This window comes from Rhinatrema bivittatum, chromosome 1 (genome assembly GCF_901001135.1).
Source record: "Rhinatrema bivittatum chromosome 1, aRhiBiv1.1, whole genome shotgun sequence".
Classification (NCBI taxonomy): Eukaryota; Metazoa; Chordata; class Amphibia; order Gymnophiona; family Rhinatrematidae; genus Rhinatrema; species Rhinatrema bivittatum.
In genome coordinates this window covers 181,660,409-181,684,047 of record NC_042615.1, presented here as the reverse complement: position 1 = coordinate 181,684,047, position 23,639 = coordinate 181,660,409, and the positions used below count along the sequence as shown (strand labels likewise).

At 41.9% G+C, this 23,639-nt stretch overlaps 1 protein-coding gene across 1 annotated transcript in view; it reads right to left on the bottom strand.

The window, feature by feature from the left end:
- The window catches only part of SEL1L3 (SEL1L family member 3), a 185,227-nt gene that overhangs the window by 84,759 nt on the left and 76,829 nt on the right, over nucleotides 1–23,639 (bottom strand). The window contains 5 exon segments of the mRNA XM_029589818.1: nucleotides 1,991–2,131; nucleotides 4,830–4,949; nucleotides 13,641–13,820; nucleotides 14,230–14,441; nucleotides 14,579–14,713. Of these exon segments, the coding sequence (XP_029445678.1) occupies nucleotides 1,991–2,131; nucleotides 4,830–4,949; nucleotides 13,641–13,820; nucleotides 14,230–14,441; nucleotides 14,579–14,713 (788 nt within the window).

The following is a 23,639-nucleotide window of genomic DNA, read 5'->3' as shown; positions in this document are numbered from 1 at the left end:
CAGTGATAGAGTATAAGGACATGGTAATGCGTGACGTGGGCCATTGTTGATGATATCGGGCTGCGCCTCAGGTACGCTGCTGGAAGACAGCAGTGTCGCATTGGCATCCAGGATGACGTGCTGCTGCAGAGAAGCAGTTCCAATGAACCCAATGGAAGGGAAAGAGAACTGCCGTTTCTGTCTCCCCAAGTTAGGTTTCCTGTGCCATCACCCGGATCAGCTTGGGGCCGCAGCCCGGAGCAGTGGATCAGTGTGGATATCCCCCCACCAAACTGTGAAGGGCAAATGCCAAAAGGGCACCCATAGCCTTCCTGATAGCAGTGATGGCTTCTTTTTACGAACCAACTCACAGCCAGAGAATCATGAAGTTGCTCATACCATCAACTTCCATACATAAACGCCCACCATGCCATCTACCCGCGAACAGCGACTGGTGACTGAACTTCACAGGCAGAGCTAGCATGCAGGCTGCCCTATGTCCAGCACAAATACAGGTGCAAGCCCTACCTCCACACACAAGAACCACATCTCCCCATGTGCAAATCTTTCTCCAGCAGATTCTTAGCTTAATTTTCTTAATGAAAGGTAAATTGTAGTAAGTACATTCAATGGGAGTCTGCAAGGCTTGGTGTAGATGTTAAACATAGGAAAATAATGTTGTGTATCAATCCATTATAGTAGTGTACACTACTAGGTACAATGTCATTATGGACTGAAGGGCTCTGAATACTGTGGGGTCCAATTCATATATATGCTTTGGCTGATGCCTAAATCATGGAAAAAGTTAGAGATGTGATGAGGAGGTGCAGGGTAGGGGAGAGTAAAATAGAGCAGATATGTGCCTCTTAATAAGAAACTGGCTGCTCATCACTGGGAAAGGTCTGAGAGGGCTGAGAATAATGGAATATAGAGTAAAATTATCTTGCCAAGGCTCACACAATTTCTTTCTGTGGCAGAAGTAAATGTAAGAGAGTGTGTGTGTGAGTGAGACAGTTGATGAGAGAGAAAGGGAGAGAAGTATATGAGAGAGGAGTAGAGCATGGAGAAGTGAGAGATGTGGAAGTGAGGGAGTGTGTAAATGAGGAGAGAGGAAGAGAGCATGTGTTAGTGTGAGACAGAGGTATGCAAAGGCGAGAGTGTATGAGTGAGCGCGAGAGCTTTAAGGGGCCCCACCCCCACCCTGGCTCAAGGAGCTCTAATGTAGCCCCAGCTGAAAAAATATTTGCCCATTTCTGGTATAACCTCTGCAGCTGGAAGTCTTTTAAGCTGAAGCTGACTGAAGACTCCTCTCTGGCTTTCCCTCTATGATAGTTCTAAGGGAGGAAACCAGACCTCCTTCCTCCTTTTTATTGCCCCACTTGTGTTTGTGGGATTGGGACTTAGGCCTGCCCAGCTGCCTGAGATCCATCCTGCCTCCAAAGCTTTCTCCAGCTTCCCAACCACTAAACAAGATGGGAGTTGTAGTTTTCCTCTCCTGTATTTGTCCTGCTCTGGGGGTTTTCCTTTACTCTCTGAGGCAATCCTGAATTCCCTCTTTCTCACCTGAGGCCAGCACAGTGACGTCTCTGTCACAATAATATCTTTCGTGAAAACAGGAACCTAATAGGCTTAACACATCTTACTACTTCAGAAACATTCATACAAAGAGCTGTGGAGTAAATCACTTGTCACCACATTTCTGATGCCTGAACACATGCAGATTTTCAAAAAGGGATGATGGGAGTAAAACAATGTTAGTATTAGGAACATTCAATTGCATTTGGGTACACTGAGGCATTGAGAAGGGAAGTAGCTTGCCTATGAACTAATGAAAGAATTTGATCTGTAGTTTTCTAAGTCCCAGGAAATATCCAAACTCCTGATCCCAGGATAGATACATACTTCACTTATGCAGACTTCTTTAAATAATCTAGCCTCATGCCTTCCATGTGCTGTCGACCAACAGGCTTAGCATTCTAACAAGCAATCAAATGCTATGTGCATACCTTACCTTGAATAAAACAATAGCATAGTCGTACATTAATACAGGATCCTTATTCTCCAGGGCACCTTTCTGATACCAGTCTAATGCTGCCTTAGTATTTTTTGATACGCCCTGCTGTCCCCAGAACAGCATCTGTGCCAACCGTTGCTAAAAAAAACCAAAACAAAAAACAAACTAAAATAGGAAATATATAAAGAGAAACTATAGAATACCTGAGCCACATTCAAGGATTAGACAAAAGTAACAGTTTCTTTACACAAGTTTTACCTTCTATACGTTTTGCACATTCTTAGTTCAGACAGGAAATAAGGATGCAACCCTATCTTTTTTTTTTTTTTTTAAGAGAAACTGAATCTGAAAATTCAAAGATGCAATGGGGCAAAATCAAGAATGGTTCAGCCTGAGTAAAGTGGTAACACTGATAAGAAATTTGCTGGAGGAAATATTTTACTGTAACATGTCAGGAGCAGTGACAGATTTAGGATTTTACTGCCCTTATGCCCTGATGGTGCTGTTGCACCACTCCCGTCTCGATAGGTTCAGACGACAGGGAGTATCAACATTGCAACATGATGGCAGAAAAAGACCGTATGGCTCATCTAGTCTGCCCAATTAATTTAGCTTTATAATTTTCATCATTTCCTTAGAAATCCCATGATTTCTTGAATTCAGATATTGTTTTCGTCTCTATCACTTTCCCTGGGAGGCTGTTCCATTCATCCATCTGTAAAGAAACATTTCCTAAGATTACTCCTGAGTCTACCCTCTTTCACCCTCATTCCATGACTCCTCATTCTAGAGCCTCCTTTCCCTGGAAATAGATTTGCCTATTGTGCATGGAAACCTTTGAAATATTTAATTGTCTTGATCATCTTTTTTTGATTACTGCATCCCAAATGCACTTCCTGGCACTGAATTCCAGCTGCCATACTCTTGACCATTCTTCAAGTTTTCTTAGAACACTTTTCATTCTCTCTACTCCTTTAGGAATATCCACTCTGTTAGATTTTAGTACCATCTGCAAAAGACAAATGTTTCCTTCTAACCCCTCTACAAGGTCACCTGCTTGCCTTTCAACTCTCTTTTACAGCTAAATCCATGCTGGCTGAAAACCAGCTACTGGACCAAGGCACTGATTTGAGGGAAATTCCAATAAATCACCTCAGGAATATTCAACTGAGGGAGGGACCATATAGTATCACCACAGGAGAGTGGGGCGAATTCATTTTCTTTCTTCTTTTCTCCTTCTAAAAACTTTAAGCAAACCCCAGTATGGAGATGCACGTCCACCATCTGCAGGAGACAGAGAATGCTGGCGGGCTAATGTCACTGCAGGGATATATATATATATATATATATATCTTGATGTCAGCTTTGCTCCATCTCCATCTGCTGGCTTTGGATTCACCTGTCTGTAAGCTAAGAAATAAGTTTATCAAACCAACAAAACCTACCCAAACCTTTTATATATTGTGGTGGATTAAATTTCCTCCTTGTGCTCAAATGATTTAAAAAGTGAATGGTGGTAGTTTCATATGAATACTATTTATAGGTACCATCCCGGTTACCAAATAGTATAAGTATTTATAATCACAAACAAACCACCAACTCCCTGTAATATTTATGTATTGCAGTGCCACCAACAGTACATTTTTTTATGTTTTTAAATATTTTTATAAAATAATTTTTAATATGAAGAAAAACGTTATCGCCCCCAAAATCTAATTTTATACTAAATGCTGTTATCCGCATTTTGCCGTTGTTGCACAGTATTACAGACTTCAAAATCAAAGATGCTTTAGCTTTAGCCTAATTGTACTTAGCTGCTCAATAATCCCATAAGAAATAAGTTTATACAGCCTATGTTGTGTGAGCACAAGATGGGCTGCAGCTAATAGACTATGAGACTAGATCTTTTGCTTGACCAGCCACCTCCCCTTTGGGTTGAGCCCGCAGGTTCTGGCGGCCAGCAGGACTTTCCAGGCTGGGTACAAAGAAGGTAGAAGTAAGTAAGGTCGGTGGTCAGGCTGAGTTTGAGGAAGGCAGAGAGCACAGTGAAGTCAAGGTCCAGGCTGAGATCATGGCAGGTACAGAGAAAAGCGAAGTCAAGATCCGGACTGAGGTCAAGGCATGAGAAGATAGTCCGGGGGAAGGACACAGCAGAACAGAGAGGAGTGGGTAAGGCAAGAACACTCAAGAGCAAAACAGGAGCAAGGCAGGAACACGCAGGAACAAAACAAGAACAAGGCAAGAATATCAGGAACAAAACAGGAATCAAAGCAGGAAATCGCTGAAGCACCGAGCACTGCAGAATGAGCACTGCAGAATGAGTGCTGAGCTTCCCTTTATACTAAGCAGGACGTGATATCATCTGTGCATGTCACAGGAAATCCAGCCAGAAAGACCTATAAAAGAGCTCAGGAGCTGCAGGAAGTTCAGCCATGTTCCTTGGATGCAGTATGATGCCAGAGGTGCTTCAGACTAGAGGTGAGGGACCTTACAGCCACACAAGATGTTCCTGTGAAAAATGGTGCACTCCTTTCATATCTTCTCTACCCCAGGCTGTAAACTAGGGCTATCTAATGGAGATCATGAGGCCTTCTCTACTATATATTTGATTGGACAAATACAAAAGATGAAGTAGTACATGAGCTTCTGTACAAGTCCCTTCTTCAAATTTTCTTCTTTCTTGTAGGTTTGAACCCCCATCTGAGCGTAGCATTTCTTTATGCAATAAATACATTTAAATACCTCAGGGTAACAAATAATGCATATGAGGCAAGTTTTTTCTTGCCATCACAGTGCAACTTTCTATATTAATAACATTAGATACAGCAGACTTTACCTGAGCAAAAGCATCGCCTCTTATTGCTTCATGCTTGAGCCACAGAAAGATATCGCCATTTTCTTTGGTTTGGGATTTTAACATTTCATCATCTATTAGTCTTACAGTCTCAACATATGCCTGAAAAAAGCGAAGAAAAGTTTATAGGAAACTATCGCATAAGAAATAGCCTAAACACGCATTATTGAACTTCAACTTTGAACATACACTTAAGGGAAACTCTGAAAACTCTAAGGCTATTTATCTTTAACTAGCCGTTAAGCCCGTAACAACGGGCTACATTAAAAAAAAATTTTCGGTCCATTTCCTTCCCCCTCATTCTCCCTCCCCCTCCCTGTCCCTCCCCCTCATTCTCCCTTCCACCTCCCCCTCCCTTTCCCCCTCATTCTCCCTTCCACCTCCCCCTCCCTCCCCCTCATTCTCCCACCCCCTCATTCTCCCTCCACCCCACTCATTCTCCCTTCCAGCTCCCCTCCCCCTCCCACCTCTATTCTCCCTCCCACTCCCTCTCACCTCATTCTCTCCTCCCTCCCCCTCCCCTCAGTCACTCCCCTCCCCTCAATCCCCTCCCCTCCCAGCTCATTCACAACCCCTTCGGATGGCGCAGACGGAAGATCTCCTGGGGGGGGGGGGAGGAGGTCCCTCTCTCCCTCCCTTGCGCGTGCCGCCGCCACTACTGGTCCTCCCAGCGCCATTTTTGTTAACAGGCAAGCTCTGACCGATGTGCTCGCCCGCGCATGCACGGTAGAGCTGCTCTCTACTGAGAATTTGCGGGCTGTCGGTCAGAGCCCATTTATAAGGTAGATTAGAGGACTGAAGGATATAAGTATCATTCTATCAATAATTTCTTATTCTCATCTAAATGTTGTAGGAACAAATAAAACCATATAAGACTATAGTTTGACTGCTTCTTCTCGCAATTTGTATATGAAAATAAGAGTTTACTTCTTAATCCCGATATTCAAAAGAGGAATGAGTTCCTCAATAGGGGCCACTAATTTAAACATTAAAGTTGGTGTCTATATACAATGGGATATTCAAAAGCCATTTAGATGGATAACTCACCACTTATCCATCTAAATGGCTTATATGGCATATTCAGCCTCTTATCCGGCATTCCGGGAAGAGATCCTGCTATTGGGCTAACTTAGCTGAATATCAGATATATCTGGCTAAGTTAGGTGTAAAGGTCTAAAGTCATCCGGCCTCATGTGGCTGGATAATTAGCAACTTACCCGGATATCTTCAGAGGTATCCAGGTAAGCTGCATTCATTTAAAAAAAAGAAAAAAAAAGCACCAAGTTGCGGGCCTCCTGGCCCCATGCTCACCCCCACCAACTGTGTCGAACCCCACCTCGCCCTTGCTCACCACAAAAAATGTGCCCCAGTCTTAAAAATCCAATGTAAATTTCCAAAAGATGAGTGCCGACAGCCCTGGTCTCCAGTCCTCCCGCGTGAAAAAATCTTCACTTTATCCTTTCTGCCCCCCCCCCATACATCCACTCACCCACTCACCTCCCCCCCCTCCCCACCCAGCCAGGCACCCTTCCACCCACCTGGTTACTTTGAAACTCTCCCCTCCTGTCCTCCCCTCCTGTCCAGCAGGACAGGAGGGGAGAGTTTCAAATCCTACGCCGGGATTGCTGTGCAATCCCGGCGTAGGCTTCCAGCGTTACTTAGGTAATTTTATTTTATTTATTTATTTATTTAACATTTTTCTATACCGACCTTCATGACAAGCTTCATATCAGGCCGGTTTACATCGAACTTGGGGTTAACTTAACAATAACAATATAACAAGAAGGCCGAGGCGCAGGTACAAATAACAGGGATATTAAACTTGGGGGCTAGAGTAGCCAGGAAATTAAGGACAGAAAGAACTGGAGAATGAACAGGAATGAACAGGAATGAATGAACAATGGTTAGGTAATAATGCTGGAAGTGAGCTGTGTAATGTAGAAATCTCCAGCATTTATAGATGTCAGATTTATATTAAAGATTTATAACTGACAACAAAGTGAGTGAGTCATTTGGGAATATAAAATTACATCTTATCCTTCATTGAGTGCATTGGCTCCTAAAGCAAAGTCAGGTCTAGGGATGGACTAAATTAAGATCTTTAAATTAGGCACTGGATATCTGTGCTGAGTGCCTAATTTCATTCCCCAGCCCTGGCCATACCTTTAGCCCTGCCCTCTTTTAAGGCATCTAAATTTAAGGACACAGATCTGGCAAATATTTTATTTCAAAAGTTAGGCACCTGGACTTTTAGAGTTTTGGGCTCATATTGATTAAGCATGCTTGGGACAGACAAAGAGGGCAATTGTTAAGAATAAGGTTGAGAGGAGCTTGGTTTAAACTTGTATGATTACCTGCCCAGAATGGTTAGGGACTAAATAAGGAAGACAATAAAACTGACTTGCATACCAAGTAGTATCCTACAACTGGTCAATGGCTGAAAGCTGGGATAGACCCTTAACTAAAGAGGAATAGATGGGAACAGCCAGGCAAATTAGGGACCGATTGTTCCTTACATGCCATCATAATCATCATCATCTATTCCTGTCCTCAAAAGCTTAAGCTTCAATAAATTTGTTAGTTTATTAGATGCCACCAGCCTCTGTGTCATTTTTACTATTCCAGACTAACATGCTACTCCTCAGGAAGTTTTGAGAAATAGGTTCACAGAAACACCTTAGCGTAGGTAATCTGAAACTCTTACACAGAACTTGCTCTGTTTAGTGAAGGATGGATTCCTCTTCATTTTCCTGAAAGCTGAGAAGAAATTAAGGGGCTGATGTAATAAGCCACGCAGAATCTACCATGAGTTTTTACTCATGTTTTAGCGAGGGTTTTTCAAGATTAACCTTACCTGGGCATGTAATAAAGCTTTTAGCACTGAAAAAAAACACTAAAAACCCTGCGATATGATCAGTGCGGCTCATGCTAATTGCAGGATAATAAATCTTATTAGCTATTACCCTGCAAAGCAAGAAGGCACACTAGTGGGTAATGTGCCTCCTTTTACTGTGGGAAATTTAATGCCTGGTCAGAGGCAGGAGTTAATGTTCCTGCAGTAAGAGGAGTCCACAAATCTCCACTAAGGTGGGCCAAGTCATGGTTGGCCATTTGAGTCCTCCCTCCCCTCCCAAGTATGCCTAACCATCTCACCTCTTTAAAAACAGTGGGGGCAGATCTGGGTCCTGGTCCTGGTCCAGTAGGTCCTCCTTCCCCTCCCAGCCCACACTCTCTCACCTAAAAATAAATCCAGCTCAGCATTAATCCTACCCTTCCAAGTCCCTGCCCCACCCCTTTCACCAGCAGGGCTCTTCACTCACTGGCAGCTGATTGGTTCCTCCACTATCACATGTCACTGAAAGGACCAATCTCCTTTCAGAATTCTGAAAGCACAGTCTTCTAAAAAAAGGGACTGATCTTTTCACTGACATCCAGGGGCGAATTGCAGGAAAATATTGGCCATGGGGACTTTTTTCAAAACTGGCCCCATAGGGTATGTGACGCCTTCAAACACTTTCCCTGCAGCACATGTATCAACAGCTTCCAAAAGCACACTAAGTGAACCCTGAAACCGAGCAGAATTGAGCCAAAATATCTCAAAATAAACTTAATCTTTCCTAAATAACTAAGAAGTTGAACACATTCTAGAGACCATGGGTGAGCAGAATTGCAGCCTCCATGCCATCTATGCAAATTGGTTGGGTCACCTATATATCTGCTTATATCTCTTACAGAGATATATTCTGACTCTTGAACCAGTTGCAAGTAATGACACTGCCAGCCACTGTCAGACACACATGCTCAGTCACAAACAGATTTTTTTTAGACTGCAGAAACTTTATTGGCACATACATATTAAAAACCACAAAGACACATACTCTTTCTCAGACACATCCACACACTGAAATTGTGTGTATGCCTGTATCAGAGACAAAGATACACACACACACACACACACTCTCTCTCTCTCACAGACAAACTGTGTATGGGTGTATGTGTCTCTCACTCTCTCTGACACAGACACACAATTACTCTCTCTGCCATGCTACTGTTGTGCTGCTGCTTATGTGCTCTCACAGTGAGTGCCCCCAGTCCAGCACTGCTGCGTCATGGTGTAAAGTTCTTGCTTGCTGCCAGCCCTTCCCCATTCTGCAGCAGCCTCCTCCCTTTCCCAGTCTCACTGGTTCCGGAGCCAGCTGCTTCTCTCAGAGCTAAGTGCAGTCACCTCAGACAGAAGTTTCCCCAACACTGCACAGGCATTTCCTCCTGGCTTACCCCCTTCCTTCCTGTGCCTGTTGCTTGCCTCCACTTCTCTGCAACCCTCCCACCACTCTAGTGCATTCCCATTGACTGCAGGCTACACAGTCTGCTGCTTTTATAGTTCCCCAGGCTCTGCTCTGCCTACCAACTCCAGGTGAGAGGGGACAAGAAGTGATCCCTACTGTTCCCTGGGCTTATAAAAAGAGAAAATTAAGCCCTGGCTGAGACTGGGTAGAGCCACTAACCCACAGTAGCACAGCTCCAGATGGAATCCTGCTTTCTCTTGTGGAGCCAGTGCAGCCAGTGCTGGTGCGAGTGTGTTAGGTGTCATAGGCGAACCTTGCTGCCTTGCGCACACTCCTGCTTCCACTCTTGCCAAAAATAAATTAAAAATATGCATTTATAGTAATAGATTTTACATGAAAAAGAATATTTAGTTTTCTAAAACATGTATATTATTTACATGCACTACTGTGGTACCAACTGGAAAACTCTGCAAAAAAGACGCCTGCAGTCTTATGGTATTGAGACTATTGTAAAGCATGTCGGCCCTCAGAAAGCATGTCGGCCCTCAGAAAAAAAAAATTAAAAACTTGGCTATTCGCCCAAGCTTACCCTTAAAAAAGACTCAGGGTCACCCACACCAGTCTCCTGCCTCACGAATGCGTCCATCTCCACAACTCAAAGGAACTGTTGTCCGACTAATTGCACTATTTTATAATTTGCTTACTTTCATATACTCTAGAATAAATCTGTAAATTTGCTTAATTTCATATACACTAGATAAATTTGTACATAATTCTTATCCTATAAGCACCCTCTCCTCCCTTTGCCCTCCTCTCCCGTTAGAATTTGTTTAATTTAATTTTTAGAATTTGTTATAATTTGTTTAACTTATTTTTTCTCTAACAGCCCAGTTCTACATTCCCTGTTATAATGTAACTTTTGTTTATTTGCTCTGTTAACTGGTTCCCCCTAGTTTACTGTAAACCGGTACGATAAGACCTGGTCTTGAGCATCGGTATATTAAAAGAATTTAAATAAATAAATAAAGTAAACTTAATTATAATATAATAAACCTCCCATACGAAAAGCGCCCTAACTGCCAGCACTCAAACAGTAACAGCCCTATCTATGAAAAGACAGCACTTCAGATATTACACCAGGCCCTAAAACACCAATACACCTGATATTAGGAAAACAGAACAAGTCAAGCTGACTCTACATGCTGTAAAATACCTCACCTCAGTCACACATGCAAAACACAGATGGACTCTCACCAAATACAGAAGAAAGAGATAAAGTATAACTAGAAACATGCAGACAAAAACTGAATTGAAAACCATAACAAGACAGATTCCATATGAAGTGCATCAATGTAAAAACAGAAACATCACTATTCCTCATTAAACATGAAATAATAAAATCAAGATATGAGCCATCAATCATAATAGTAAAACCATAATCATAAAAAGAATAAATATTCAAAACAGCTGATGAAAAGAATACCCAATAATTATTTTTTAATAATTATTTTAATATCCTTAAAAGCAGAATATAAACCAAATAAATAAAATATTTAAAAACAGAAGACATCAAATAACACCCAATTATTAAAACTAATAAGAAAAAAAAATCCCCTGCTCTCCATATCTGGGAACTTTTGATATCAAGTCACCCTGAGACTGGCATAGATTCGTTTGGGAAGGGAGTGGTACAACTTTGTCCTCTCTCACATACCCATATTCTCGAACACACACACACACACACTCATACTTGCTTACTAACACATCCTCACACACATGTTCTCTCTGATATGCTCTGTCACATACACATTCATATATATGCTTTCTCTCTCACATACAAATGCTCTCACATTCTATCTCACACACATACATGCACACACATTCTCCCCCACTCCCTCTCTCCCCAGAACATACAAACAGAGTCTTCCTCGGGCCTGCACAGCTTCTTTCTCACATACCCATGCAGTCTTACATGTTATTTCCTTCATGCACACATGCTCCTACACATGTTCACCCACATGCTCTCTTACATGCTGTCTGCTCACAAATATGCTCTCTCACACACAGATACACAAACACTTGCTCGCTCTCTCTACCCGGAACATACCATACCAATAACAGAAACATGCTGCTTGAGCTTGTGCAACGCCTCTCACACATACACACACATTCTGTCTTATTTTCTATTTACTCATATACATACTCACTCTCTCTCTCTCCAAGGAACATCAACCTTCTTTCTTCAGCCATGTGGCTCCACTGACACAACAACCTCCTTGCAGCACAGCTCATGAGTGCAAAAGCATCTTTTGGCCATGCAGCCCTTTAAGTGCAACTAGGAGTGACTCAAGGCAATCTTCTGCCTGAGGCGAGGGAAGAGATGGCGCTCCCCTCACCCCGTGGCATGGTGCAGTGTAGGTCATATCACTGACAGGCCGATACAATAAAGTCCGCGGGAGAGCGGGCGAACACCTGTTCTCCCAGCGCGCGCACAGGACACTCTCCTGAGCACACGATACAGTATGCAAATTAGGTCCGGCGGTAGAAACAGATAAAAAGAGGCACTAGGGACATTAACGTGTCCCTAGCGCCTCTTTAGGGACAGGAGCGGCGGCTGTCAGCAGGTTTGGCAGCCGACGCTCAATTTTGCCGGCGTCGGTTCTCGAGCCCGCTGACAGCCACGGATTCGGAAACCGGATGCCGGCAAACTTGAGTGTCCGGTTTTCAACCCATGAGCCGCCGGCCTACTTCGAAATTTTTTTTCTTCTTTTTTTTTTTTTCCCTTCGGGACCTCCGACTTAATATCGCCATGAAATTAATTCGGAGGGTGCACAGAAAAGCAGTTTTTACTGCTTTTCTGTGCACTTCCCCGGCGCCAGAAGAAATTAGCGGCTTGGCTGCACATTTTACTTACTGAATCGTGCAGGAATACCTAATAGGGCCATCAACATGCATTTGCATGTTGCGGGCGCTATTAGGTTCGGGGGTGGGGGGGTGGGGGGTGGATGCGCGTTTGACCCCTTACTGAATAAGGAGTAACGCTAGCGCGTCGAAAACGTGCGTCCAATCAAGGGTTAACAGTATGCTCCGTCGGAGCGCACTGTACTGTATCGGCCCGTGAGATAGCAAGGAGGTGTTGTCCCCTTTGGAGTCTGGTCCTCTCGATGATTTAAATGGTGGGGAAGTGCACATGCAGGGATGAGAGTTCCCAGAGGTGTGGCAGATAAGAGTGTCAGGGATATTTCTAAGAAGCTGGCAATCCTGCCACACATCTTAAGCCTACCATCTACACACCACCATTCCCCAGCATTTGCACCCTTGGGAAGTGGGAGATGGATGAATGGTGAGGGTCTATGTGTTATTGTGTTGTGTACTCTCTTATGGCCAATGCAAGAGTATTAGGTGCTTGGTGAACCTTACAGCCTTCTATGCCCTATCCCAAGCTCTCACCATGCACAATTTAAAAAACTATGATTAACAACAGATTTTAGGGGGAAAAGGACTTTCAAAGTACAGTCTTCTGATGTAAAAATATCACTTACAACAACATGGCACTGCTGTGATGCCAGTGAGGAGATGCTGTAAAAAAGACACTTGGAGCCCATGTGGTATTAGGCTTATTGTAAAAATGTGTTTGGTTTGGGCTTAGTCCTCAAGAAAGCCATGAATAAACTGAATTACAATTATAATATAGTAATCCTCCCTTACCAAAATTGCAGTAACATCCAGCACTCAAAAAGTAAGAACTCTACCTATGAAAATATAACAATTCAAATACTACACCAGGCCCTAAAAAAAACAATACATCCCCTATTAAGAAAACAGAACAAGACAGGTTGTTATAGATCCCTAAATAGAAATTACACAGTAGCAGAATACAACACTTCCATCACACATTAGAACACAGACATTCACCAAATACAGAATAAAGTGACCATAAAGTAAAAATAGAAATATGCAGACAAAAACTGAATTGGAAATTGCAAAAAGCCAGACTCTGTATGCAGTGCAACAATGGAAAAAAATATTACCATTCCTCATAAAACAATAAAATCTAAGCCATCTTCCACAAAATACATACTATAAAATTAGACATATTCCTTAGCTGATATTATCAATGAGTACATGGATGTATAAAGATCAAAATCCAGACAGGGTTTGTAAGTCAATTGGAAAAAGGCTGAACTTGACAGACAAAATGGTTTTATTCAGACTAAAATCTATACAGAGAAACAACAAGGGAAAATTTGAGAGACAGAAAATCAAAATGGTACATTTTCTGGCAAACTAAGAAATAGCTTCCAATAAAAAAAAAAAAGAGAGAGAGAGAGAGAGTTGACTACTCTACTATAAATCCTCTCATCCTCCTGGCATATCTCTTATTTGAAATTATTTTCAATGTCAAGCACACAGAAATCTTTAAAATCCCAGCAAATCTCACTTGACTCCCTTTTTTACAATTTAATAGTGCTTTTGATTTCCTGGCCTCAGGCAAAAAACATTGTACCTGCTCTCCTTGCACAGTCTGACGATCCTGAATTGTCTTTCTTGCGATACTACTGTAATAAGTATATGACAGGTCCCAGTCCACTGGATAGTTATCAATGCCATGGAAATGCTTATAGCCAAGTTTCATCACAGCAAACCGCTCATCCCCCTGAGCTCCGACCAAACTGTACAAGCGCCCCTATAAAGTTAAACAACAGAAAAAGGGAAGAGTGAAGGAAGTGGTTCGTGCTAGAAACATGTTAATATATAGTACTTCAAGTTACAGATGGGGCTGCCATTAAACCATTGCAAATATAGGGCAGATATATTTAATATACGTGTTTCTTTCTACATCAGAACAGCTTGAAAAAAAAATGGCTCTGTCGAGAATATCTTGCTTATTGCAACAAGCCCCAACACCTTCCTTAAAGCAAATATCAATCTTGATACAAATGAAAGGGACTTCTACTTTCCAAAAATGCATCATGTTTTGTGATACACAAAACTTAAATCCTAACAGGTCACTTTCTTACTAACAGCAGCATTAAAAGCCCCCAACAATAAAAAAAAAAAAAGTTTTGCTGATAATATAGTGCTCAAGGAAATACCTGGACAGGATCCACAGCTACACCCAGCCCTGTTTCGTAGATGACTGCTAGGTAATAGGAGGCCTCGTGACATCCACAGCAGCTGGACTCTATTAGTGAAGGAATCAAGGAGACTGCATCCTGCAGGCCAGCACTGCTAGACAGTTTCTTCGCAGTTTTCTCAAATATCCTCCGACCAATTTCTACAACTACATCATATGGGTCTTCTGACACTAAAGGCACAATGTATATTTTAGACACACATTTCTAATGGCTGCCTTCGAAAATAAACAGGGCAAAGCATATGTTAAAGCAAGGTCTTAGAAATGACTAATGAGCATATTTCTGACAGAAAGAGCAGCGTATTTACCAAATGAGAAATTCAAATCCATCTCATGCAGCAGATTAAATAAACTGCGGTATTTATCCATCGTTTCCCTCCTCCAGGGAAAAGCAAGACACACTGGCATGTCCCCATATCTGCCATAATAGTTGTTGGAAATACCTGCAGAAAGCAAAACGGCAGAAGACTTATAAATTCTTCTTGAGCTTCCTGGGAAAAACCTGCCCATTTAACATAAATGTCATGATAAAAATGAATCATATTGACACGCAGAGCTCGGGATGACACCAGCAGATAATTTGAAGGCTCTGTCTCATGGTGTTACCATCTAAAGTCTGAGCACAGTTTGACTGTGCAAATACATGAGACTTGGAAAAAGAGATTTTTAACCAGTAAGCTCATCTGATATGATCTGTAAATCACAGAACGTTCATGCAAGCAAGTTTTATAAAGAGACTTTAAACCATGTGTCTTTCTAATGCAATCTAAAAGAAAATCCAGAAACTGAGGGGGCGTGACTTTTCCAACTTGAGGTTCTAGAACAGAAAGCTTGTCAACTTGGTGATAATTTTCAAAACTAAGCCGGCAGGTGCAAAGCCTGCAGGCGCTTTTGACTTCTGATTTTGCATCAGTTCTCATAGGAAAAGTACTCATAAGTTACATAAGATATGCCATACTGGGTCAGACCAAGGGTCCATCAAGCACAGTATCCTGTTTCCAACAGTAGCCAATCCAAGTCACAAGTTCCTGGCAAGTACCCAAACATTAGATAGATCACAAGCTACTATTGCTTATTAATTAATTACTGTCATAGCAGTTTACGGATTTATCCTCTAGGAACTTATTCAAACCTTTTTTAAACCCAGTTACCCTAACTTCTGTAACCACATCCTCTGGCAATGAATTCCAGAGCCTATGTGCTGAGTGAAAAACAATTGTCTTTGATTTGTTTTAAATGAGCTACATGCTAACTTCATGGAGTGCCCCCTGAGCCTTCTATTATCTGAGAAGGTAAATAACCAATTTACATTAACTTGTTCATGATTATGTAGACTTCTATCGTATCCTCCCTCAGTCGTCTCTTCTCCAAATTGAACAGCCCTAACTTCTTTAGCCTTTTGAAAATTGCAAAAGGAAAATGTACCGGCAGAGATGTGCAGCTTTTTTATATTTCTGTGTGTGTATACTTTTTCCATCCAAAACTATGTGTGATCCCCCTGGCCTAATCGCATTCCAGGAACACCTTCATGTAATGTGGGTAAAAGTATGCTAGCTGCAGAACTACATGCACAATTTTATCTGCATACTGGTGAGGTCATTTTCGAATTGCCTTTTACCTGGGTGAACATCCATTTACATCGGTGAATGACTTTTAAAAATTGCCCTCAGGGAGGGTAATTTTCAAATCCATTTCCACGGGTAAGAGAGAGTGTGCTCTACTTGCAGAGATTTCTTTTTAGAAAATTGCACACCCTACATGTAGATAAAAGTATACGATTTGTGTCTCTTTGAGTGCACTTTTATCTACAGTAAGGGGATGCCTTCCAGGGCAGGCTTGGGAAGGGGTTAGCCCTTCCATGCATACTTCTGAATTTTCAAAAGTATGCATGCAATTTTTCTCAGGGGAAAATCTTATCTACACAAATTAGCAGGTGTAATCTTGGCCAGGCTGCTTTTCTAGGAAAATAAGTGACAAAACCCGCAGGTGAAAAGTACCCCAACAGACTTGCACCGAGGCAGGCAGTTTAAAAATTACCCCTTTGATGTCATTATGGGAGGAGAGGAAAAATACTTCTATTACACTGGTTTCACATACACAGAATACATCCTAGTAGATAAAAACAACCAGTAAGATTAAGACAAATGTCAAACCATAAAGAATTTTTAAAAATCATTAAAAACACATCTCTTTACAGAGGCATTTGGATCTACAGGCCAATAGGTTATATACTTGAACCAGATTGGAGCAGGCATTTTGTTCTAAAAATTCTTCTAGGTTTTTTGTACTCTTCGTTTTCTCTCTGTACTTGAGTTAAATAAACTGTATCAGGTTTTTAGTTCATAAAGAAACAAGTAAGATTAGCACAGGGATTTGAAATGAATTGTATTTCTCTCTAACTTTATTATCTTTGTTTTCTTTTATTTATATTTGCCTGATTTTTTAGATATTTATTTTTTGTTTAAACAAAGACAAAGTAATCAGTGCATTTTTATTTGCAATTATTGTATTTACTTTTTTTTTAGCTGTCATTATTTTACTTTGACTATGTAAACCGCTTTGATCAATTATATAATTGCTAAAACGGTACAGAAATAATTTAAATAAATAATTTAAATAAATAACTAAGGGCCCAGATGTACTCAGTGCTGGTAAATTTTAAAAGTGCAAAATCTGATACATTGATGAGGTCAAAATTCAAAAGCCATTTACATAGATAATGTACAAGTAGTTATCCGGCTATAATTTAGCTGGATAAAAAAGGGGCATTTCGGGGGCGTTCCAGGGAGAGGCTGAGAGATCCAGCTAATCTAGCTGAATACTGGGTATATTCAACTAGGTTAGCCTGGATATACCAAATAACTAGCTACTTAACCGGATACCTTCAAAGGGATCTGGTTAAGTAGAGATCTGTTTAAAAAAAAAAAAAGGGTAAAGGGGACCATTTTCCTCAATTCCTTCTGCAAATTAAAGATGAGGCCCTTGCATCTGCCACTCCTCAGACTCTTTAAAGTATTCTTATATGACCCAGGCCCACAAGGCCTCTAGCCACAGAGAAAATAAAATCTAGAGTACTAAAAGTGCTATGGGATTTTTTAGGTTTGAAAGTACTTTTGATTTCCTGATGAGCCCCACTAGATGACATGGGTCTTACTGAATTAAGCTTTAAGGAAATGGAGAATTTGATGGCAAAAGTTGCCAATTTTGTGGTATTCTCAGAAAAAATTGTAACCCTTGATAGAGGAACATAAAATGAAACCATATGCTGAGGGGTTTCCTTCCTCAGCACTTGTGAGTGGGTTAAAAAAAACAAAAACAGCAGCTGCATAAGAAGTTGGATTTGACCAGGCTTAGATGGAAGTGGCTTGATTTTCTCTGCAGGACAGGGAAAAAGAAAAAGCAAGACAAAACATCTTTCTCACCTGAGACCACCTAACTGCCTCCCCAAAGCATAACTTCAACAATCCTGTAACGTTGGGTCGACTGTGGACAACACACAGCAGTCGGCCTGTACTCACCCCAAGATGCCACCATACTACCTCTGACGCTGCTGACATGCAGGGCCTCCACAGGCAAGCATGCGCATTGCTCACAAAACTTCTTGTAGACCCGTGGCAGGAACTAGGAGTGGCGCCACTTGATGAAATCAGCACGGGCTGGGGATTTAAGCCTTAGCTGTGCTTTCTGACAGCACCTCAGCAATAGGTTCCCTGCCGTCCTGTGCAGTGTGTTTTGCTCCTTGGATCTTGTCTTGTTCCTGCTCATTCCTGCCTGCCTTGCTCCATTCCTTGTCTCATTCCAGTCAGCTTTGCCTCATTCCTGCTGACCCAGCCTTGTTTTACCTTGCTTTCTGTCTGTCTTGTCCTTCTCCTGCATTTGTCCTGTGCTCTTCCTACTGGACTGAATCCTTGTGCTTTGACTTTTGCCCAGACCTGATGCTGCCTAATCGTTACCTGTCCTGACCACAGCCTGGAACCTGACATCGCCTACTCTCCATCTGCCTCAACCTTTACGTGGACTGACAGTGCCTTGATCTAGGCCTGTTTGGTATCCAGGGGACCTTCCTCTGAATCCAAGGGCTCAATCTGCGGTGGAGGAGGCAGGTATAGGTGATACCCTGACCTGATCCCTGACCCTGGATTTTATAGTTAGGCAGCTCCAATCTCACCTCAGTGCAAGGGCTCACAGACCATGACAAATCCCTTTCCGATCTCCTCCAGAACACCTCTTCTTTCTCAAACCCAAAACCTTGGGGATCCAATGGAAGTCTCACACAATAGTTTATGGTTATAACTTGTAAACGTTATTTTATCTTTGGGATACCAGCAGTCAAACACAAACAATAAATGAGTCTCAGGATCCTAAATACAGAAATACCGACAGCCAGCCTTGAATACAGAGATCAGAATTTTGGAAAGCAGTCACCCCATTAAAGCTCCAATAGCTCTAGAACTTACCAAAAGAAACACAAACCTCCAAAGTGACCCCCATGGCATACCAGTATTGCTCACTAGTTCCTTATTTAATCTGAAAGGACACTGTATGGACTTTTCTCCTGTTGTCCTTCCTGATTCTTCTCAGGATACTATGGTGAACGACTATTCCAAAAGAAATAGCTTTGGAAACTTTATGGCAGGCTATCTTTACTTTGAAAGAAATAGTGACTCCGGGATAGGATTACTACATCAAGATGTGGGCGATTTAAGGAATAAAATCAGTTACCAGGAAAATGTTACATCTAAAGTGGTTGAAAAAATTTAAAATGATTGAAACAAATTTGGGAAAATGCCAAGTTCTTTGTAAATGTAATGAAGTCATAACAAGAATTAATGAAGATGCATCTCATCCCCGTGAACTGTTCAGGATAGTTCATTCTTCAGCAGCTCTCCCCATGGGCTACTCTCCGGTTCCCACTCATTTAATATGCGAGTCATTTGCTTCTCTCTTTGCTCATAAAACAAATTGTGTAGTGGAATCATTCGATTCTACTACCTATTATTACTCCTAATTCTTCTTCTACTTCCACCTCTTGGTGTGAATTCTCTCTAACAATATGTTCTGAGGTAAGCTCGATACGTAATCAGATGAAAGACAGCTTTTTTGTATTCATTCCTGATCAAGATCCTACAGTCTGAAGTTTCCCCTTTTATCGCTGATGTTTTCAATGCATCTTTGTCTGAGGGACTGGTACCATCCGAGCTAATAAAATCAGGCCAGTTTTAAAAAAAGGTGAGCCTGGACCCCACAGATCTTGCCAACTTTCGTCCCATCTCTTCATTACCTCTATTAAGCTAAGGTCATTGAAAAAATTGTTCATTCCCAGTTACAGGAGTTCTTAACTGATAATAATCTTTGTCTTTTGCCTGCATCACAACACTGAGTCTCTCTTTGTCTCAAGTTTGATTTAATTTGCCAGGGTTTTGACTCTGGGGTACAATACCACCTAGTGCTGCTTGATATATCCTCACCCTTCGATACAGTTAACCACAATCTACAACTTGGCCCTCTGCAAAGTTTGGGGGATCTCTGCTACAGTCCATTCCTGGTTTTCTTCTTTTCTTTCTGACTGCTACTATCAGGTGAAGATGGGTGACTGTTCTTCAAATCTATTCCTTCTATCAACAGGTATTCCACAGGGTTCCATGCTTTCCCCTACTCTGTTCAATATCTACTTGATCCTGCTTTGTTCTGTTCTCTCTGTGTTAGAGTTGACTTTTAAACTTTACGCAGATAATCTTCAGTTTTTCTTCCCTATCATTACTTCTATTGATCAGGCTTTCAGGAAGCTGTCTGCTTGCCTTTAAAGATTAATGAATAGATGAAGGAAAATAGACTCTCTCTTAATGTTAAGAAAACCGAGATCCTGATCCTATCCCACACACTCTTAGAAGAATCTCCTACCAATTTTCAGTTCGATGGGCATTCTATTCCAATCCAATCAAGCGCTCGTAATAAGGGGTGATAGTTGACTCCTCATTGTCTATGCAAGCTCACATTTCCTCAGTAGTATAATCTGCTTACTACAAACTCCAGCTTTTGAGCTCTTTGAAGCCGCTTCTCACTATCTCTGATGTCTGGACAGTGACGCAATCTCTAGTTTTGTCCTCGTTGAATTCTTGTAATGTCCTGATGCTAGGTTTGCCAAATTCCTATCTTCAAGCTCTGCAGTTAATCCAAAATTCGACAGCTAGACTGATTGCTGGTTCATGACTGCACGAACACATTTCACCCATCCTAGCTGCCTTACATTGGCTACCCATTGTCTGGAGAAGTGAAGGTTAAAACTTTAACTCTGGTTTGGAAGGCCCTCCATGAGACAGCACCAGCTTGTATTGCTTCATCAATTCGCTCTTATTATCCTACCCACACTTTGCAATCATCCACTAAACATTTTTTAGAAATTCCTTCATTAATACAAACAAAAATTTGTCCCGCAGTCAGATCTTTAGCATTGCTGGGCCTATTCTATGGAATGAATTACCTGATTTTATTAGATCAGAGAATGATTGGCTTCATTTCCGTAAGCTGTTGAAATCCCAGTTCTTTCAGCCGGCATTCCCAGATGGATCATGATTGGGCGGGTGTTATTCTATGATCTCCATGCTCTGTGATGTTTATTGTTTCTTACATTTTAAGTACATGTACTCTGTATTGTTATCTTTTTGTTAGTTTACGTTTTATTTGTGTTGATGTATTAATGTATTTTATTATACATGTGAGTCCGGCATCTGCTGAGATCTGCGGATTAGCGGAATATAAATCTTTTAAATAAATAAATAAATAACATAGAAAATGAAGAGTTTAGAGAACAGATTTAAGTTTAAAAACCTTATGTAAATTAACTTTTCAAAGTTAGACTCTATAGGTTTTGCGGATTAATTTAGAAGTTATATGTTAGAGATTTTAAAACTTCTTGACAGCTCTGTATTGCAGTAGCCAGAGCATATTAAATATCTCAAAAGAAATATTTAGCTAGTGTTGACTCTGGCACAAGATAAGAGGGCCCTGAGGTTAGGCAAGCTGTAATGTTTGGCTGTCTGTAGGATGCCCCATGGCCGACCTCACTCAGCCTTATGCCACCAAGCCTGCTGCACTCACAGATGCTCCCTCCCCGACACCACCATCAGTCCTGTCGCAGGCTACCTTAGACGCACATATGTGTGCACTTTGCCAGCACTTAAAGGCCCCACACTGGGAAACCGGCAGAGGCACACAGTAATGACATCAGCGCCGGCTGGGTACTTAAACCCAGGCTGGGCTCCCAGCCAGCGCCTCAGCAACAGGTCCTTCCGTAATACATGTTGCTCTGATCCTGATCCAGCCTGCCTGATCTTGCTCCAGCCCAGCCTGCCCAGTTCCTGCCTGTCAGGTTCCAACCCTGCCTTGCCTCTCCTGGAGTCCTGTTCCTGCCTGCCTTGTTCCTCTCAAGCCTTGCCTTGCTCCTGTCCTTCCCTGGCCTAGTTCTCTCCCCTGCCTTCCATCTCGGACTGCCTCCTGGATATGACCACTGCCTGGATACAAATGCTGCCTGATCTCTGCCTGCCCTGACCTTACCAACTCCGCTTGTCCGCTCTCCTCAGTACTCTCGCCTAAACCCTGCTGTCCTCAGAACTCAAGGGCTCAACCTGTGGGGGAAGAGACTGGTACAGATGAAACCTAACTACTGTCCCACTTTAAGTGAGTCTGCCTTCTGTCGGTGGGGCCCAGCTGGTTTGCTGGGCAGTGCCAATCCCACCACAGCTGTAGTGCTCACATCCCATGACTCAAACACTAGATGATTTGGAGATTAATTTTTCTAATATTTAGGACGATGTGTGTCAGCTAAATCCACATAAGGCTATGATGTTGTTTGAATTTGCTCTTTAAACAGATAGGGAATTGATCCTGAAAACTTATTTTCAGTTCAAAGCAAAATCTTTTTTGGTTACATCTGTTTCCTAATGTGTCTAAACCATTCAAGCCCTTCAAATGAAATTTTTCTTGTTACATCTACAAACCATAAATATTGGACCTTCTATTTCACTGAAATTATCCGCTAAATGTAAAATTATATATCAAGGTACAAAATATCAGTATTTTTATTCTGACCAATTGAGGACTCTTTTGGATTCTTGTGGAGATAAAATAAGAGCATAAGACCACTGTCAACCAATGTGCTATGGCACACTGGTATGCCACGGAAAAGTCACCACTGCCTTTTACTCATATGCAGACCAGCACCTCACAGCAACAACAGGCACCCGCAGTAGTACTTAAAAACATGGAACTTGTATAATCACGCACGCCTCTTCTTGCTAGGTACAACATGAGCCCTGGAACGTGGTAATCAATGGGCAGTATGCAGGGTATGAGTAGCCGGGCCCTGCTTTACGCAGCTCACATTGCACGTGCTTCCTCATCTTCCCACTCCCGAGCTTCCTCCTTTGAGTCCTTCCAGCTGCTGCCTGATCTCCAGGCCAAGAGAAACAGGGAGGGTGTGCAGTAAGCACTGCATGCGACTCATTCTGAGCGCTGGGAGGGGATGCGGCAGTGGAGGAGCTTCGGCAACCACATGAAACAGCCAAGGTAATGAACTGAACTGGCTGGCCCATAAGCACACCAAATTCTCCCTTCTGCATTTGTGTATAGAGGGAAATGGCCCATTCTGACAAGTTCACGTGTGTCTCTGCTCCTTCTCTCCCTATGTCTTAAATTCTGGAAGAGAGACTGGTAAGAATTTCAGTGCTTCCCTAGCTCTTCTTTGGGTCATTCAAGTCCTCTCCATGTCCCCACTACCTACCCCATGGAAGCTGGTGTGCCACATAACATTGCTGTTAATACTGAGGTGTGCCTTGAGCTTGAAAAGGCTGGGAAAGATTGCCAAAAAAAGTGCCATGCTGGATATACACGTCCTTTTAAATAAACACAGAGAGGTCCATACTGAGTAAGTCAGAAAGCAGGAAAGTTAACCAGGCAGTTTACCCAGATATTCAGTGGAACATACCCAGATAAGTGTTCTGCTGAATATAACTGGCTAAAGTTACCCAACTTCCCTGGCTAATAATATTGGCGCTAGCCACATACATTTTAGCCACACCCCGAAAAAACAACCTCTTTTTTTTATCTGGTTAAGTTATAGCTGGGTAATAACTTACCTTGATTGGTGGCATGGGAAATGTAAGGTTCACTAAAGACAAGAAATATTTTTAGGGTTGACAGTACTTAGCAGTTCAAGCCATTCCAGCTTTTATTGTACGTTCAATTAACTCTACCTAGAAATTCTTAGCTTTGCATCTATAGCAAAAAAACAAAAATTTCAGATACAGCTACAGAACTCAAAGTAAAAGCTGGAATGACTCAAACTGCTACCCAGTGAGAGTTTTAAAATTT